This window comes from Ictalurus punctatus, chromosome 20 (assembly GCF_001660625.3).
Source record: "Ictalurus punctatus breed USDA103 chromosome 20, Coco_2.0, whole genome shotgun sequence".
NCBI classification, from domain to species: Eukaryota; Metazoa; Chordata; class Actinopteri; order Siluriformes; family Ictaluridae; genus Ictalurus; species Ictalurus punctatus.
Genome location: NC_030435.2, coordinates 9,122,243 through 9,141,547, shown reverse-complemented (window position 1 = coordinate 9,141,547; position 19,305 = coordinate 9,122,243). Strand labels below are relative to the sequence as shown.

The following is a 19,305-nucleotide window of genomic DNA, read 5'->3' as shown; positions in this document are numbered from 1 at the left end:
GTAAAGTGCGTCATACCTGACAACTAGTTGAACATCAAAAATAAGCTTTACAGATCTTTATTGGAAAGGGTTTAAACAATGTTTTTCATGCTTGTTCAATGAACCATAAACAATTGTTGCACATGCACCTGTGGAACAATCCTTGAATCTCTAATAGTTTACAGGCGGTAGGCAATTAAGGTCACAGTTACAATAACTTAGGACACTAAAGAGACCTGTCGACTGACTCTGAAAAACACCAGAAGAAAGATGTCTAGGGTTCCTGCTCACCTGTGTGAACATGCCATAGGCCTGCTGCAGGGAGGCATGAGGGCTGCAGATGTGGCCAGAGCAATAAACTGCAATGTCTGTAATGTAAGAAGCCTAAGACAGCAGCAGGGAGACAGGAAAGACAGCTGATCGCCTTTGCAGTGGAAAATGACATGTAACCATGTGTCCCCCAGACGTGATCAAGAATTTACAAATGCCTTGGTGGAAGAGTGGGGTAACATCTCACAGCAAGAACTGACAAATCTGGTGCAGTCCATGAGGATGAGATACACTATAGTTCTTAAAGCAGCTTGAAAACCTGGAAATAAGTGAAATATTATATATCTCATGTATGATGTCCCTAGTGGGAAAAACAGCTTAAACTGGTAGCTGTGTTTTAGAACATGGGTTAAAATGGTCAGAAGCTAGTCAGACTCTGGCCATGAGCATGTCCAAGTTGGTCATGAGCTGAGAGACCAGCTACCCACTGGTTATACCAGCCTAAGCTGGTCAAGCTGGTTTTTGGACGATGGTAGCTGGTCGATCAGCTTAGACCAGGTTCAACCAGCGTTCCAAAACACACCTAGCAGCTGAAGCTGGTTTTTCTACTAGGGGCTGCTGCTTTATACAAATGTTTCTTATAGGTGCGTGATAGAACACTATTCTCCTTTATGTCTTGTCACGTAATGGAGGCTCAGATGGAAGCAGGAAGGCAGTTTAACGAGAAGACAAATCCACAGGGTTTGGCTGAAATCAATAACCATAGACAGGCAAGGGTTAAGCGATCATGTAAACAATCCAAACTAGGCAAGGCAGAGAATCAAAGTCAATTCTTTGTACTTTGTGGTGCATTCTGGGAAATGGAGTTGCTGATTTGCCATGACACATGCAGAAAATGTACTAAATCTCACTCAGCTTTAGAAAGGCTCTCATGTGGACATTATTCATCAAGACAAGATATAATATATGAAATTCTTACAAGTTTATTCAGAATCCACAACATGTACTTAATCCTGTCATTTTTATGGGTACCAGCATATGTGGGAGTGGAGGGCAATGAAACTGTTATTATGTTATAATAACCCAAATATTATGAAACCCAAATATTGATATTCAAATCCCATTAAATAAAATGAGGTAAAAACAAATATAAAAGCATATATCAAAATTAAGTGGCAAGAGAGATGGGGCAGAGAACTCAAAGGTAGGCAACTACACAGTATTTAAGAACAAGTTAATACGGAAAGGATACAAATATTACTTGTCTTAGAATAGGGCATCCGGGTCTAAATCTTTCACTATTTATATATAAATAAATAGTGAAAGGTTTAGACGCGGATGCCATATTATAATAGGAAAACATGAAACAGGACAATGCATATATTGCAGCCAAGCAGAGACAGTGGAACACGTGCTCCTTCACTGTACAGTTTATGAAAATAAGATCAGAACTCATCCATCTTCTACCTTTTCAGGGTCACTGGGAACCTGGAGCCTATCCCAGGCAGCATACACCCTGGACAGGGTGCCAGTCCATAACAGGGCACAATCAAATACACACTCATTCATACACTATGGTCACTTTGGACATGCCAATCACCCTACCATGCATGCTTCACTGAGGGAGAAAACCGGAATCCGGAAACCGGAGTACATGACCCAAGCGGGACTCGAACCCGGGCTGCTAGAGGTGTGAGGCAAACGTGCTAACCACTAGGTGTAATCAACATTACAATGGAAATTATATACTGAATTATTAACTTATCTAAGATCAACAGGCTTAAATAACAGGATTTAAGTTTCAAATATATACACCCCACATACCTACCCACCCCACGGCCTTTTAAAGCCTCTTTTCGGTGCTCTTTCCAGTTGGTGGCGGTAATGCACCAAAAGCTGGTTTGCCAACCGCCAATAAAACTTAAAAGAAGAAGAAGTCGAAGAAGAAGTCGTCTATGTGGATGGTATAAAGTAGTTAGCTTTCTATTTTAGCAAATAAATAAGGGGCTGCATCGAGTGTCGTTACTCCACGTGAAGCTCGTAAGGTTAAATATTAACTTCGCTCAGTTGTTTAGTGTTAAAGTTTAATAGTATTTATAGTAACGGTGTGTTGCGAAGGTCGTTAGCTAGGAGATTTCTCCATTGTGATATGTTAGCTGGCGGTTACTTTCTTTTTCCACGTTACCTGTTACATTGTATTTTAAAAGCACTGTAACCGATTGAAAAATCAAAAAAGCGAATGACAAAACTGCCTCCTTTAGTGCCAGGAGAGCAACCGTGGCTACTAAACTGCATATGTAATGACCGCAACAAAAGACCTTTAATAACATTTATAATAACTTTAGTTCCTGATGATTACACACACACACACACACACACACACACACACACACACACACACCAGTTAACTAGTTCAACGCGTCTGGTACCGTCTCTAATGTTTGTGGTTGTGTTTTGATGGTACAGGATTGTTTAAAGTTGTTGTTTAACGTCTTTGGCTTTGTGTTTAGATGATTATGTTTTGGGGCAGATTTAGGGAATGCAGTGGTGATTTGTGTAATGATCAGAGCATGCTGTAGTGGTTTTGTGTCTTATTTTCAGAAACTGAATTAATGAGAACAGCATGTCCGGGGTACCTGCAGTGCGCGTGAGTATTGAGTCATCCTGTGAGCGGCAGGTACAGGAGGTTTCCCTGGATGGAGTGGAGACATATGTGCCACCACTTTCCATGTCACAAAACCTTGCAAAGCTTGCACAGCGCATTGATTTCGGCCAGGGCTCTGACTCGGATGAAGAGGACCCAAATGGACAAAGCAGAGTGTCTGACTGGAGCAAGCAAGATCTGGAGGGTGAAGAGGGTAAGTAGGGGTTATGTGCTCGCTCTCTAAAATTGCTTTAATTGACACTGAAATTAAAGTTATTTTAAAGTCTTATTAGACTTTATGTATCTCAGTACTGCATAACCCAAAATTTCACAGGACTGGTAAAATTCCAGCCTTGTTCATGGCCATGGGACTCGGTGAGGAACCATCTCCGGAGTGCTCTGACTGAAATGTGTGTGCTGCATGACATGCTCAGTGTCATCAAGGAGAAGAAGTATATGGCTCTTGATCCAGTGTCCCAGGATCCCATTGTTGTCAGAGTAAGAGATTACGAGCAAATATGCCATTCGCTTCTCTCTAAGCCTACCATTTATTTTTATTTTTTGGCAGGGTACTGGTTAAATTTCTGGTACTGTGGCCAACTCATTAGATAATCTGGATAATCAAAGCAGTACTTAAATAAGTATTGTTTTTACCACCATGCAGTTGAACTGTCAAATCTGATTGGTCAGAAGGTGTGCATTATTTTTGTATTTCAGAATGGCTTGGCCAGAAGCTCTGGCTATAATATGAACCATAGGTTAATATTAATGTGCTCCTTCTAATACGGCATTGTTTCTATAGTAATAGCTTATACACAGTGATTTATATGGAAGATGCTCCACTTAATTTAAAAGTAATAATAAACAGATTTTTAAAAAGTGTTGTTTAACAAAGAAAACAATATCCAGTCATGTGAACTAATAAGTACACCCAATGGAAATAGTTAAAAAAAAATTTTTTATACATATTTGGACAAAAGACACACAAAATTGACATTTGAACGGATCAGTCACATGGGCGCACGGTGTCTTAGTGGTTAGCATGTTCGCCTCGCACCTCCATGGTTTGGGTTCGATTTACTCCGGTTTCCTCCCCAATCCAAAGACATGCATGGTAGGCTGATTGGCATGTCCAAAGTGTCCTTAGTGTATGAATGGGTGTGCGAATGTGTATGTGATTGTGCCCTGCAATGGATCGGCACCCCGTCCAGGATGTACTTCACTTTGTGCCCGATGGCTCCAGGTTCCCCGTGACCCAGTAGGATAAGCGGTATAGAAAATGGATGGATGGCTGGACATCAGTCACATGGAAATAGTAAGTACACCCTTACATTTTCATAGATTCAAATCCATAAAATTTGAATCAGGTGTTCTGTGATTAGAAGCTGCTTAGTGAGTGCAGGTGGAACCTGTCTTATTTATACCCCTCTCATATCTAGTGTCTGGTGTTCTCTTTGCTATTGTGGTGTGTGGTGTCATTATGCCAAGCTCTAAAAAGTTCTGCAAGGCCTTCAGAGAAAAGGTTGTGGATGACTGAGTCTGGAAAGGAATTTGAAAAGATCTCCAAATTATTTGAAATACTTCATTCCACTATAAGGAAAATCCTCTACAAATGGCTCAGATTTCACACGACAGCCAATTTGCCCAGGACTGGCTGTCCCAGCAAAATCAGACCAAGAGCAGACCATCTGATGCAAAAAGAAGTCTCCAAGACCTCCAAGAAAATTTCATCACAGAATCTGTTAGTAAGTCTTGCAACTCTTGGTGTCAAAGTGCATGCTTCTACAAACAGAAAGAGATTGCCAAATTTAACCTGTGCTGTCTAAAAAGAACATTAGATCTAGACTACAGTTTACAAATGAGCATATAGGCATAGAACAGACCTTTTTGAATAATGTGCTCTGGACAGATGAAACAAAGATAGAGTTGTACAGTAATAGCAGACATGTTTGGCGCTGACCAAAGATAGCATTTCAGGAGAAGCACCTCATACCAACTGTGAAGTACGGTGGTGGAAATGTTACCATTTGGGGTTGCTTTGCTGCCTCAGGGACTGGAGAACTTGCATTCATTGTTTGAACTGTGAATTCTGCATCATATCAAAGAGTTTTTGAAGATAATGTGAGGCCATCTGCCTGAAAGTTGAAGTTGAATCAAAAGTGGACCTTTCAACAGGATAATAACCCTAAGCACACTAACAAATTCACCAAGGAATGGCTGAAAAAGAAGTGGAGGGTTATGGAATTACTTAGTCAAAGCCTGGATTTGAATCCCTTTGAAATGGGCAGTACATGCAAGAAAACTTTCAAACATCTTGCAACTGAAAGAATATTGCATGGAAGAGTGGTCAAAAATTCCAACAGGCCTGTTGGAGATTTATGCAAAACGCTTACAGGCAGTTATTTCTGCTGAAGGGGGCAATGCCAACTTCTGAAGCCAAGGGTGTACTTACGTTTTCCAGAGAAGAAAGTCACATCTATAGATATTTCTGTTGAATAAATTATTTAAAAAGCTCAATTTCATTGAGCTCAAGTTTGTTCAAGTATATCAACTTCATTAATAGGCACTGTTTCAAAGATGATGAAATGTTTGCTTGTCCAAATAAGTTAAAAAAGCCAACAATTTCCATGGGCTATACTTATTTTTTCACATGTCTGTTGATGTGGTGAAGTTATTATATATTATTCCTGTTTAGGTCTGAGCAACTCTGTGTATGCACTGGATGCTGTGCAGACCATGATGTAAAGAATAACAATAACTAAAAAATAAAAGTGTAATAATATCTGCATATTACTGCCCAAAACAGAACAGTAGTGTAGTCTTTGTTGTTTATTAGAGAATAAGGCATCATTTAGTTGCCTTTAAATTCAGTTTGGAAGAAAATTATACTACTACAGTAGATTAAGGGTGCACCTAGGAACCACACATTCTTAAGGGTATCTCCAGAATGATTGGCACTTTAATATATTAAAAAGAATAACATATGCAATAAATTATATTTTGAACATATTGACATTGTATGGTTTTATTTAAACATGGCACCAAATAGCAGAGTGTTGCTTAAACAGCAATATGCATTACTTACAGTGCCCTCCACTAATATTGGCACTCTTGGTAAATATGAGCAAAGAAGGCTGTGATTAAAAAATATATATGAAGTATATTGCCATTGATATTTAAACATTTTTGAGTACACCTGGGTGACTAGGAACCTGAAATTGTTCAACCATGATTTCCTGTTTCACAGGGGTATAAATATGGGGTAACACACAAGCCAAATTCCCTTAGTCATTCATAACAATAGATAAGACCAAGGTATATAGCTGTGTTGTGTGGCAAAAAGTTGTTGAGGTTCACAAAATGGGAAGTGGTTATATGAATATAGCAAAAGCATTGAAAATGCCCATTTCCATCATCAGGGCAATAATTATGGAAATATTATGAATCAACCTGGAAGAGGACGTGTGTCTCTATATTTTCTCAAAGCACAGTGAAGAGGATTGTTCGAGTGGCCATAAAACCTCTAAGGATCACAGCTGGAGAATTGCAGTAGTTAGTTGCGTGTTGGGGTAAGAAAGTCTCCAAAACTACAATCCGAAGTCACCTACATCACCACGAGTTGTTTGGAAGGGTTTTAAAGAAAAAAGCCTCTACTCAGCCAAAAACAAGCTGAAGGTTCTTCAGTTTGCCAGACACTAACGGAACATCAAATGGGATCAGGTTCTATGGTCAGATGAAAGCAAAATAGAGCTTTGGCAATAAACACCAGAGGTGGTTTTGGCACACACCGAGAAGGAGCCATATGGAAAAGAACGTCATGCCCACAGGGTAAATGTAGTGGTGGCTCTTTAATGTTTTGGGACTGTTTTTCTGCCAGAGGACCTGGACATTTTGTTAGGCTACATGGCATCATGGACTCTATCAAATATCAACAGATATTAAATGAACACCTGACTGCCTCTGCCAGAAAGCTTAAAGTGGGCAGTGGTCGGATCTTCCAGCAGGACAATGATCAAAATCATCCATCAAAATCAACACAAAAGTGGTCTACTGACCACAAAATCGAGGTCCTGCCATCGCCATCCCAGCCCCCTGACTTGAAACCCATAGAAAACCTGTGGGGTGAACCTCGAAATTTGAATGATCTGGAGAGATCCTGTATGGAGGAATGGTCTTGGATTCCTTACGATGTATTCTCCAACCTCATCAGGCATTATAGGAGAAGACACAGAGCTGTTATCTTGGCAAAGGGATGTAGCGCAAAGTATTCACTAAATGGGTGGCAATAATTGTTGCACACCTATATTTAACAGATATTTTTAATATAAACATATTTGGTTTGCAGTTGTCTGAAGGGTGATATATATAATTACACACGCACTGAAAGTATTTGCCCAAACCCAATTTCTTCTGGTTTTGTGTGTATTTTGTACTGAATTGTTTCAGAAATTAAAACAAAATCTAAGATAAAACAAAGGCAATCTGAGTAAATGCAAAATACCATTTTTAAATGATAATGTTATACTGTTGTTTGGCCCTGTTACTAATTCCCCAAATCTGCATTCATAATGGGTTCAGCTGGAATAGACGCAACCAGGCCTGATTACCACAAACCCTGTTCAATCAAATCAATAGTACTGACTATTTAACAAAGATATTTTTTTGATAAACCTGTTGTGTTTGCAATAGTTTGATATCCATGAGAGCAGAGTATTTTTGTGAAATTTTTTAAAGAAAAGATCAAAAAGTTAAGCAATAAAGACAAATTTTCACAGCCTTCTTTGCTCATATTTACCAAGGGTACCAGTCAAAGTTTGGAGACACTCAAATGAAATGTTTCTCATGATCTTAAAAACCTTTTGATCTGAAGGTGTATGATGAAATGTTTGAAATCTGTGTTGTAGACAAATATAATTGTGCCAAAATATTCATAGTTTTCTAATGAAAGAAATCATTTTATTTACACTTTTTAAAAAAAATTTTTTAAATGGATGGCTTGGAGTGAAATATTCCAAAAAGCAGCCAATAAGTATCCAGCATAGGTGGGAACTCCTTTAATACTGTTTAAAAAGCATCTCTGGGGGTTCCTCAAGAAATTGGTTGAGAAAATGCCAAGAATACATTTCTGATAATTCTAGGCGAAAAGGGTATCTGCTTTGAAGATGGTAAAATATGAAATTATTTATCACAGCATAATTCCCATAGTTCCATTTGTGTTATTCCAGTGTTTTGATGGCTTTGATTATTCTAAAATGTGAAAATAAAGAATGAGTGTGTCTAAACTTTTGACTGGTAGTATAGACACTATACACCGATCCGCCATAACATTCAAACTACCTGCTTTATATTGTTTAGGTCCTTCTTGTGCTGCCAAAACAGCTCTGATCTTTCTCTGACAACTTTCTCTGACAATCTTTCTCTTGTCAACTTTAAATAGGATCCTCTTTTTACTTCATCTGACTCCAATTATGAACGATTCTTAGAGATATTAAAATTCTTATCTTTATCATTAAATTTATCTTGACATTTGATTATCTCCACTATTTAACCCTTTACTTAGATTTAGTGCCTATCGCTCAGTTCATTAGAGCAACATTATCACTACTATCACAGCAAGTTGACCAGTTTTACTTTTCCATAATGGTAGCTTTGTATAGTCATGCCATGGTTTCCCATGTACATTTAACTAGAATAATATTACAATAATCACTCACCCTATTTAGATTGGTCAATCAATACTTTGTTGTTCTAAACGGAAATTCCTTTTAGCTTTTGCAGTCTTAGTTAAGTACACTTAACTAAAGCCTAAACTCTAAAATCTCAGTTGGCATGCCTTAGTACTCCACCTAAAACTGGATTTGTGCCTGCACGACTAAATCGGAGAATGTGAACACTTTTTACAAGTCGGAATCTCGTAATTACGGTAATTATGACATGGCATGAATGCAGCTTGTTTTTCTACATTTTCTAGATCTTAATGGAGGTTTGAACTGCTTCTGAGGGAATGAAACCATTTTTCTAGACGTACTGAGAGCTTTTGAGCAGGGAGCAGTTCTCTCCGTCTTCAGACATGTTGGCACCAGCCTTATGAATGCCAGGACCCAATGTTTCCCAGCAGAACATTGCCCAGAGCATCACACTGTTTGTCAAGCTTTTATTCCTGTTGCAGCCAGAACTAACTGTGATGTTATACAAAAATAATGCAAAGCTTCTGGCCAATCACATTCGAGCAATCAGTCATGCTGTGGTACATGTCATAACATTAATGAATGATAAATGAAATTTATTCAGTTAAACACTGTAATTGTTTGCAAAAACGCTGTGGTATAAGCAGAATGACATCTGCAATAAAGATGTCGCTGCACGTTGTGCCGTCACATCACCTTGGCATGCATTATTTTCGTGTACAACACAAGTCTGTCCTGTGTTATTTCTTTGTGTTAACGTGGAATGTAACGTCTGTAAAATACATGGTCATAAAATCACCAAAATGCCTGACATTCAAAACAAAATGTCACATGCAGCTGGTAACTGAAGTCCCTGTGCTTGACTGAAAGACTGTAAGTCAATTATTATAGAATCATTCATTACATATTACATATGTTGTGGCTATACTTTTTACTTTTGTTTTGGAAAGATATGAAGAATTCCAGCTTCTGAGCATTTCAGGCAGATGTGTATGCAGACAAAGATATTGTAATCTATCTGTCCTTATCAGAATAAGTAGTTCAGTGGGAGTTGTGTCCCCGTCTATGAAATACACATTTGATTTCATTGTTAAAATCTGAAAAACTGTGCAGTGAAATTGTGTTCTCTGGCTCCAATAGCACCAAAAACTTTATGGAAAAAGGGCTTTTTACAGAACCTATTTGGACAGCAAGGCCAATTCATTTGTTTTTGCTGTAAACAGTAGACATTTGGGTTTGAGATCAAAGGATGAATATCAGAGGAATGTTTAGAATTTCAGGTTTTATTTCCTGTTATTTATATGTAGATGTTTAAATGATATAGATCATAGCAGATTTTGTATCAGACCACCGAATATGTAGGTGAGCAAAAATATTGGAACACGGTACTGGCAGGTGTTTCTTGTTAACCAGGTGTGTCCTGTTAGACTGATTGTTTAAACAAGAAATAGCTCTGAGTATCTACTCTTGGTATTAGCCTTCAGTTTTGCTTGTGAAGACTACATTTGTTGTTAGTCAATCAGAAAATCAATCAGAGACATTGCACAAAAATGAGGCATAGCCAATACAGCAATTTGGAATGTCCTGAAAAAGAAAAAACACTGGTGTACTGAGCAACAGACACCAAAAGGGTTGGCCAAGGAAATCAACAGCAGCTGATGACAAACATTTGTGAGAGCTGTGAAGAAAAACCCAAAAACCACATTGACGTCACCAACAACCTCCCCATAGCAGCAAATGAACACATTTGAAGAAGACTTTGAGAGAAGAAATATAGAGGCCATACCACAAGACCACTCATCAGCAGTATGAATCATAAAGCCAGATTGTAATTTGCAAAAAAAAAAAAAAAAAAGTACAGCGCCTCACGAGTTCTGGAACAAAGTTTTATGGACTAGTGAGACTAAGATTCACCTCTACCAAAGTGATGAAAAGGCCAAAGTGTTAAGGAAGAAGGATCTGCTCATGATCCAAAACATACAAGCTCATCTGTGAAACATGGTGGAGGAAGTGTCATGGCTTGGGCTTGCATGGCTGCTTCTGGAACAGGCTCACTAATCTTTATTGATGTAAATCATGATGGTAGCAGCAGAATTAATTCAGAAGTTTACAGGAGCATATTGTTTGCCAATTTTCAGAGAAATGCATCCAAATTATTCAGGAGGTACTTTATCCTGCAGCAAGATAAAGTTCCAAAACAGATTGCCATCTCAACAAAGGACTTTATCAGAGAAAAGTGGAAGGTTTTAGACTGGCCAAGTTAATCACCAGAACTTAACCCAATTGAGCATGCATTTCACCTCGTGAAGAGGAGGCTGAAGGGAGAAACCCACTGAAACAAACAACCCTTGAAATAGGCTGAGGTAAAAGTCTGGAAAAGCATCTCAAATGTCTTCCTACTCCTTGCTTACAGTATGTGCACTACATGAGTTAAAAACACAATGGCCTTTTCTAGTGCATGGTACTGACAAACCTGAAGCTCACCTAGCAAGCTCCCCTAAAGTTGAGCTATTCTGGCTTTTACAGTTTTCTCTCAGAGATCACAATTTTTCATTTCCATTGGTCTGTAATCTAATGAAACGTCCCTACTATTAATGTTGTCTTCCTGTGCTGTAATATATATATATATATATATATATATATATATATATATATATATATATATATATATATATATATATATAAAAAATAGATTAGTCATTAATTTCAATCAGCTTGCATGTGTGTTGGTTTCCAGACCCCTCAGGTATTCCAATTGATCAGTAAGAAGAAGTCTCTGGCCACTGCAGCCCAATTGCTGCTGAGGGGGGCAGAGAAGCTAAATAAGTCTGTGGCGGAGAGTCAGGAGCAGTGGCGTCAGCGTGATTTTAATGCAGAACTACTACACCTGCGCTCACAGTGGAAGTTGCGCAAAGTTGGAGACAAAATCCTTGGAGATCTAAGCTACCGTAGTGCAGGTGAGTCTACGGCTATGACTTTGATGGTTATTTAACAGGATATGCTCTGGTGTAATTCAGGTGTCCTCTCACCCCTACAGGGTCATTGTTTACTCATCATGGCACCTTTGAGGTAATTAAAAACACAGATATTGATTTGGATAAGAAAATTCCAGATGATTACTGTCCACTCAATGTCCAAATTCCAAGTGACCTCGAGGGCTCTGCATACATTAAGGTAAAGACCTTTAATATTCTATTAAACACAAGACATACCGATATAGTGGAAAGCCATACTTACATTTTGTAGTGGCTTTCACTCCTACAGGTCTCTATTCAGAAACAGTCTGCTGATATAGGAGACCTGGGAACAGTCAGTCTATTCAGGAAGCCACTCAAAGCCAAGCCAGGTACTGAATAAAACTTCTAATAAGCTCATGTGAGGTTGGCCATATAAACTACAGAACACATGTTTAAAAGTCATAAATTTCACATCTTTTCATGCTTTAATAAAATAATCTCCCTCTTTTTCTTTCTCTTTGTTTCCTCTCCCTCAGGCTCCCAGGCATGGCATCTAAAGCTGGAAGCTGCTCAGAACGTGCTGCTATGTAAGGAGATATTCACTCAGCTCTCCCGGGAGGCAGTGCAGATAAAATCCCACATTCCACACATTGTTGTCAAAAACCAGATCATCTCCCAGCCTTTTCCTGGTAAACTAAAAAACACCTTAATGAAACAGCTCCGTTATCTGATGGTGATGTGGATATGTGTATGTGAGAAGATGTTAGGCCTGTGTGATCCTGATCAAAAAGTGTGCAACCAACTGTGATGTTTGTGGTACTGGGCCCTCTGGGTGTGTGTGAGAGTGTATATATAAATCACAAAGTGTAGCAAATTGAAGTATGCAGGACTATGTAATTTTGTTTCTCAGGTAAGTTTAGTGTTTGCAGGGCTATGTTTACATCCATTTGGAGGTGTGTGTTTGCAATGCTTTGTGTACATAGCTAATAGTCTGTTGGTAATTATAGGACTTCAGCTATCCATCTCATTGTGCCACTCTACTATGGATAAGAAGAACCAGAGAGCTTCACCAGACAAAACCAAACCAGATGACCATCTATATGTGCTAGAACACAACCTGCACCAACTTATTAGAGAGGTATACAAAAAAACCCAGTATGGCTTTTAATTTGTGTCAAAAAAGGGAGCATTTCTTCTTTGCAAGTGCACAGAACAGAATCCTCATGCACAAATGTGGTCCTGCGAGCACGAAGATGTGACAAGCGCTCGCTCAACCCTCTCTATGTCCTCGCAACTGTTAATGCTCACTCGTGAAGTTGACTTGACACTTTGGAGGCGGGGACACTAGCTGATGTCTCTGCTCCTTTGATTTCACTTTCAATACCCAGTCACCTACAGTCTCCGGGTTGTTTCAGCCACCTCTATAATGCCCTTAGCACAAGTAAATCGTGCATAACTTTTCACCTCACCAGTGTTACAGTGGTGCTTGAGTTTGTGAACCCTTGAGAATTTTCTATATGTCTGCATAATTATGAACTAAAACATCATCAGATTTTCACACAAGTCCTAAGAATAGACAAAGAGAACCCAATTAAACAAATGAGACAAAAATATTATACTTGGACATTAGGACATATCTGTGAGTGGCAAAAGTATGTGAACCTTTGCATTCAGTATCTGGTGTGACCCCCTTGTGCAGCAATGACTGCAACTAAACATTATTGGTAAGTGTTGATCAGACCTGCACATTGACTTGGAGGAATTTTAGCAAATTCTTCAGTATAGCACAGCTTCAACTCTGGGATGTTGGTGGGTTTCCTCACATGAACTGCTTGCTTCAGGTCCTTCCACAACAATCCTATTGGATTAAGGTCAGGACTTTGACTTATCCATTCCAAAACAATAACTGCATTCTTCTTTAACCATTCTTTGGTAGAACAACTTGTGTGCTTAGGTCAGTTGTCTTGCTGCATGACCCACTTTCTCTTGAGACAGATGTCCTGACATTTTCCTTTAGAGTTTGTTGATATAATTCAGAATTCATTGTTCCATCAATGGCAGAAAGATGCAGCAAAACAGGCGCAAACTATACTACCACCACCATATTTCACAGATGAGACAAGGTTCTTCTGCTGTAATGCAGTGATTTCCTTTCTCCAAACATAACGCTTCTTATTTAAACCATAAACTCTATTTTGGTCTGATCTGTCCACAAAACACTTGTCCAGTAGCCTGAACACGGGCAGCAATGTTCTTTTTGGACAGCAGTAGTTTTCTCCATGCAGTGTTTCCTTGAACACCATTGTTGTTCAGTGTTCTCCTAATGGTGGACTCATGAATGTTAACATTAGCTAATGTGAGAGAGGCCTTCAGTTGCTTAGATGTTACTCTGGGTTCATTTGTGACCTCGTGCACTATTACATGTCTTGCTTTTGGACTGATTTTTGTTGGTCAACCACTCCTGGGGAGGGTAACAGTGGTCTTGAATTTCCTCCATTTGTACACAATCTGTCTGACTGTGGATTGGTCAGGTCCAATCTGTTTAGAGCTGGTTTTGTAACCTCTTCCAGCTTGATGAGCATCAACAACTTTCTTTATTTATTTTACTGATGTCTTCAAATCTCCTTTGTTCATCAAGCTCTCTGTTCAGTTGTGAAGATCAGGCTTTGATAGATGCCTGTTCTTTAAATAAAACGGGTAGCTTGCTCGCACATGATTATCATATCATTGATAGAAAACACCAGACTCTAATTTCACCTTCAACTCAACTGCTAATCCTAGGGGTTCACATACTTTTGCCACTCACAGATATGTAATATTGGATCATTTTCCTCAATAAATAAATGACTGTGTAATATTTTTGTATTATTTGTTTAATTGGGTTCTCTTTATCTACTTTTAGGACTTGTGAAAATCTGATGTTTTAGGTTATGTTTATGTAGAAAATTCTAAAGGGTTGACATTCAAGCACCACTGTATATTTGGAATAATCAAAATATTGTTTACATAAATAAATAATTGTTTGGGAGATGGTTTTTAAATAATATTTATACTGTTAGCCAGTTCATATTCACATGGCCAATTACATTCATTTTCAGAGTTCTCCAGTAAATTAGATTTTGTGGCTTCACAAAAAAAAAAGTGTAAAATTGTAGTAAATTATATTCCAAGTGGTATTAAGCCTTTTTTGAAAGGAAAACAAACCTTTAATCATATTTCAATACAAGAAAATATTACTGATGACAAATTTAATAACTTCTTTGTTCATAATCATATCAACAGAATCTTTTCAATGGATGTTGTGTGTGTGTGTGTGTGTGTGTGTGTGTGTATGTATGTATGTATATATATATATATATATATATATATATATATATATATATATATATATATATATATATATATAATTAGATAGATATTCAACATCAACTGGAATTTGGTCTGGTCTCTTCCACACAATTATTTATTAACAAATAAGGTGAAAAATGTTACTTTCAAAATATTACATAAATTTTACCCTTGTAATAGCGCACCTTCTAAATATTGAAAGTATCGAGAAATATGCTCATTTTGTGTCTTAGAAGAGAACGCGAATGTGTTTGGAATGAGTTGTGTAACTATCTCTCGGAGAATTGAAAAAAATTAATATATATTAGTGCCTTCCACTAATATTGGCACCCTTGGTTAATATGAGCAAAGAAGGCTGTGGGAAAACAAGTTTATTAAAAAATATATATCTTTAGCATATATGTGCCACAATTATTGACACCCCATGAATTGATGAGAAAAATGTATTTGAAGTATATTCCAATTGATATTTAACATTTTTTTTAGTACACCTGGGTGACTAGGAACCGGAAATTGCTCAACCATGACTTCCTGTTTCACAGGGATGTAAATGAGTTAACACAGGCCAAATTCCCTCAGTCATTCATCACAATGGTTAAGACCAAGGATGTGCGGCAAAAGGTTGTTGAGCTTCACAGAATGGGAAGTGGCTATAAGAAAATGGCAAAAGCATTGAATATGCCCATTTACACTATCAGAGCAATAATTAAGAAGTTCCAGTCAACTGGAAATGTTATGAATCAACCTGGAAGAGTTTGGAAGGGTTTCAAGGAAAAATGCCTCTACTCTCATCCAAAAACAAACTCGAGCGTCTTCTGTTTGGGAGACACTACTAGAACTTCAAATGGGATTGGGTTCTATGGTCAAATGAAACTAAAATAGAACATTTTTTCAATAAACACCAAGGGTGCCTTAGCACACACAGAGAGGAATCCATATGGAAGAGTACCTCATGCCCACCTTTAATGTTTTGGGGCTGTTTTTCTGCCAGAGGACCTGAACATTTTGTTAGGATATATGGCAACAAGGACTCTATCAAATATCAACAGATATTAAATGAACACCTGACTGTGTCTGCCAGAAAGCTTAAAATGGGTCGTGGTTTTGATCTTCCAGCAGGACAATGATCCAAAACATACATCAAAATCAACCCAAAAGTGGTTTACTGATCACAAAATCAAGGTCCTGCCATGGCCATCCCAATCCCCTGACTCCAAGTCAAGTCGGTTTTCATCGTCATTCCCTTATATAGCGTGTATACATTGGAAGGAAATTACATTTCTTCAGGACCATCTTGCAACTACAGTATGCAAGACTACATAAATTGCAAATACACAGCAGTGTGAGACGAGTGCAAAACAATAAATGCACAGGACCTTGTGAGTCCAGAAAGGGTCCTCAGTAATGTGTACACCAAGAAACTTGGAGCTTTTGACTCAATCCACAGTTGTTCCGTTGAGATGCATTCATGAGTGGTCCACTTGGGTTCTCCTGAATTCGACAATTATCTCTTCAGTCTTATCGACATTAAGAGATAGGAGAAGTAGTCTGTATGCTGGGATTAGCATAACAGAGATGTGGTCTGAGCAGCCGAGATGGGGGCAAGGTGCAGCCTTGTAAGCACTGTGAATGTTGGTTTAAACAACGTCCAAAGTGTTTGTACCACTGGCTTGCAAAATCAACATGCTGTTAGAATTTTGGCAGCAGTGATTTCTTATTTGCATGGTTAAAATCTCCGGTGGCCATGAAAAATCTATCGGGGTGCACTGTCTGTAGGTTCCTGATAACTGATAAGCCCCGTAGAGTTCATTTAATGCTTTCTTGGCGTTAGCCACCGCGACAATTAGCATGGTAGTAAACTCTCTGGGAGGTAATTTATTATTTGGAATTTATTATTATTGGTAAATGTCTTATACATATGCAAATTTATATGCAAGAATCCTCTACTGTCAGTTTATTTTGGTAGATTATAATTCTTATGTCTGTGATGAGCACAAAAAAACTAAAATCTTTGAAATGTCAAATTACTCTCAATGAACAACCTCATATAAATGTTTCTCTCTGGCTTTTTTCAAAAAAAATTTTATTTCATTTTTATTTTGTCGTTGTTACTCTGTACTTGTTGATACAGTTTTATGTAAGTTTTGGCAAGAATAATATAATAATAATAATAATAATAATATTAATAATAATAATAATAATAAAAACAACAAGAAGTAAATCATACATAGCATAACTGGACCTGAGTGTGGTCAGTGATCAAACCAATCAGCCAATTAAAGGTTATGGTCAGTATTCAAAGTGACCAATCAAAGGAGCAGAGACATCAGCTACAGTCCACGCCTCCAGTGTGTCAAAAGTCTACTTGAGCGAGCGAGTGTTAAGCAGTTGCAAGGGTGTAGAGAGGGTTGGGCGAGTGCTCGTCAGAGCTCCGAGCTAGCGGGACCGCATTTGTGCACGTGAAGCACAAGGATGCAAGGATGATTTTCTGTGTGGGTTTTGACCCTAATTAAACACCATGTACCAGCTTATTAAAAGCATGTGTATACATGCACAGTGGCCATTAATTGATGAATTGTGTTTAGAAATGAGTGCAGAAACAAGTTCTGATAGATGTGATTTTGACGTCCTGTCATGGGCTGCCATGCCTTCCAGGGTGTATTTTGGCCAGTGTTCCCAGGATGGGCTCCAAATCCACCACGACCCTAACCAGGATAAGGCATAATGAATGAGCATATATTAGGGCTGCACAATTAATCAAATATTGATCGCGATTACGATTTTGACTGCCCACAATTACACCATTAAACTAAAGTGCTTTGCATCTGGCGGATAAATAAACTCACCCAATCACATCCTATATGAGATTATTCAGCAATATACGCAGAGCAGTTCAAGAACTGGCTCCAACCCAGAACCATGACAGTGGAAAATGTCTAATAGTGTAGCTTTAAATATATTTAAGAGGAGCGGACTTCAAAGACTGAACGTTGAGGTTTATTGTATTTGTTTACAAGGTGGAACAGGTTAATGGTGGTTTTTTGTATACAGCCTGTAAAATTAACTGAAAATATTACATTTAGTTTATCAGAAGGTAAATGAATATGTCATGGTTCACACTATGTTCCTAAATTCTGTCATAATTGACAAGCTCAAGTTTTCTCATGCCTAGTTGTGCATTATATTGTGGCACATTAACGTTATCATCTCTTTAAAAAAAACAACAAAAAAAAACTGCTCCCTAAATTTTTTAAAAAGAAATTGTTACTGTAGAGCACTGAAACTGGTTCAGGTATGCTGTGCACAATTCCCCCTAAAAAACGTGGATGAAGATTCATCCACAGAGTAAATCTGTATTATGGAAAATGTTTTTAAATCAAGTTTGGAAAAGTTGTCGGAAGCTTGGTGATTGGCGACCATGGTGTAGTTCGTTTATAGCATACGGTTAGCTGTTTATTTCTGGCCATTGTATTTAGGCTTCAAACTTCATAAAAGTTGTGTTCATTTGTGAAAATTATCTTGATGGACAAAACGTGTTGGTATTATGAACTTTTGTTGATCACAGATCTTATTTTTTGCAATAATCCAAAAGCCTATGGGAAAATCCTACTGAGTTTTTGTTGAGGGAACCAGTGTGGTGATAACTTCCGGGTTTCGGTACAAAATGTTGTCATCCCTGCACCACACTATTGGTTGATTGGCTGCGTCTCTCCACCTGTAAACACCGTTATTGCCTTTTCTGCATAGGCTTGAATTGTTTTCATTTGATTGCATATTTTCATTTGGTTGATGGTATTTTTATTTATCCTATATTTTGGGTAAAATTTTGTTTACATTTTGCTTCTACTAGATGATGCACTTTAAGGACCAGTCTAATTTGATGCAAAAACTTGTACATTAGCAGGAATGTAGCACAACATGGAGGTGAAAGCATCTTAAATGTGAAAGTGCAATAAAAATGTGGTCCCTAAAATCAATGAATAATCGTGATCTCAATATTGATCAAAATAATCGTGATTATCATTTTGGCCATAATCGTGCAGCCCTAGCATATGTACATGTACCTCTTACACTGAATCTCAGAAAGTTATGCTCTTGGATGGAGTTGGAAAAGAAAACAAGACGTGTTTGTTTTTGAGTAAATCCCGTCAATACTTCTGTGTCAAGTTCCATAAACAGACCGTGAGCTCCTCTGTGATGCCCCACCCTGCAAGTGCTCCATTTGTTCCTAAGCGACTGCGGGTGGCTGGGCCAATGGCTTATGATAAGTCAGAGATCAGCTCGTTACAGCAGAGTGAGGGCTTGCTGGAGAAAATAGTCAAACAAGCCAAACACATTTTCCTCAGGAGCAGGTAATGCAGGCACATGAACTATAAGAACATACACACTGTGTACATTTGTAGGAGCTGATGTACCATAG

The 19,305-nt window shown here is 38.2% G+C and overlaps 1 protein-coding gene across 8 annotated transcripts in view; it reads left to right on the top strand.

Moving 5' to 3' along the window:
• Positions 1-2,111: 2,111 nt before the first annotated feature.
• med17 (mediator complex subunit 17) overlaps positions 2,112-19,305 on the top strand; it is a 33,079-nt gene continuing 15,885 nt past the window's right edge. Inside the window, exons 1-9 of one of the 8 annotated variants that reach the window (XM_017495333.2) lie at positions 2,112-2,213; positions 2,851-3,107; positions 3,228-3,391; positions 11,318-11,537; positions 11,618-11,754; positions 11,845-11,926; positions 12,074-12,226; positions 12,545-12,675; positions 19,053-19,237. In XM_017495333.2, coding sequence (XP_017350822.1) covers positions 2,873-3,107; positions 3,228-3,391; positions 11,318-11,537; positions 11,618-11,754; positions 11,845-11,926; positions 12,074-12,226; positions 12,545-12,675; positions 19,053-19,237 — 1,307 coding nt within the window. In that variant the 5' untranslated portion in view covers positions 2,112-2,213; positions 2,851-2,872. The other 7 variants (XM_017495332.2, XM_017495334.2, XM_053688642.1 and 4 more) reach the window with 7 other exon arrangements.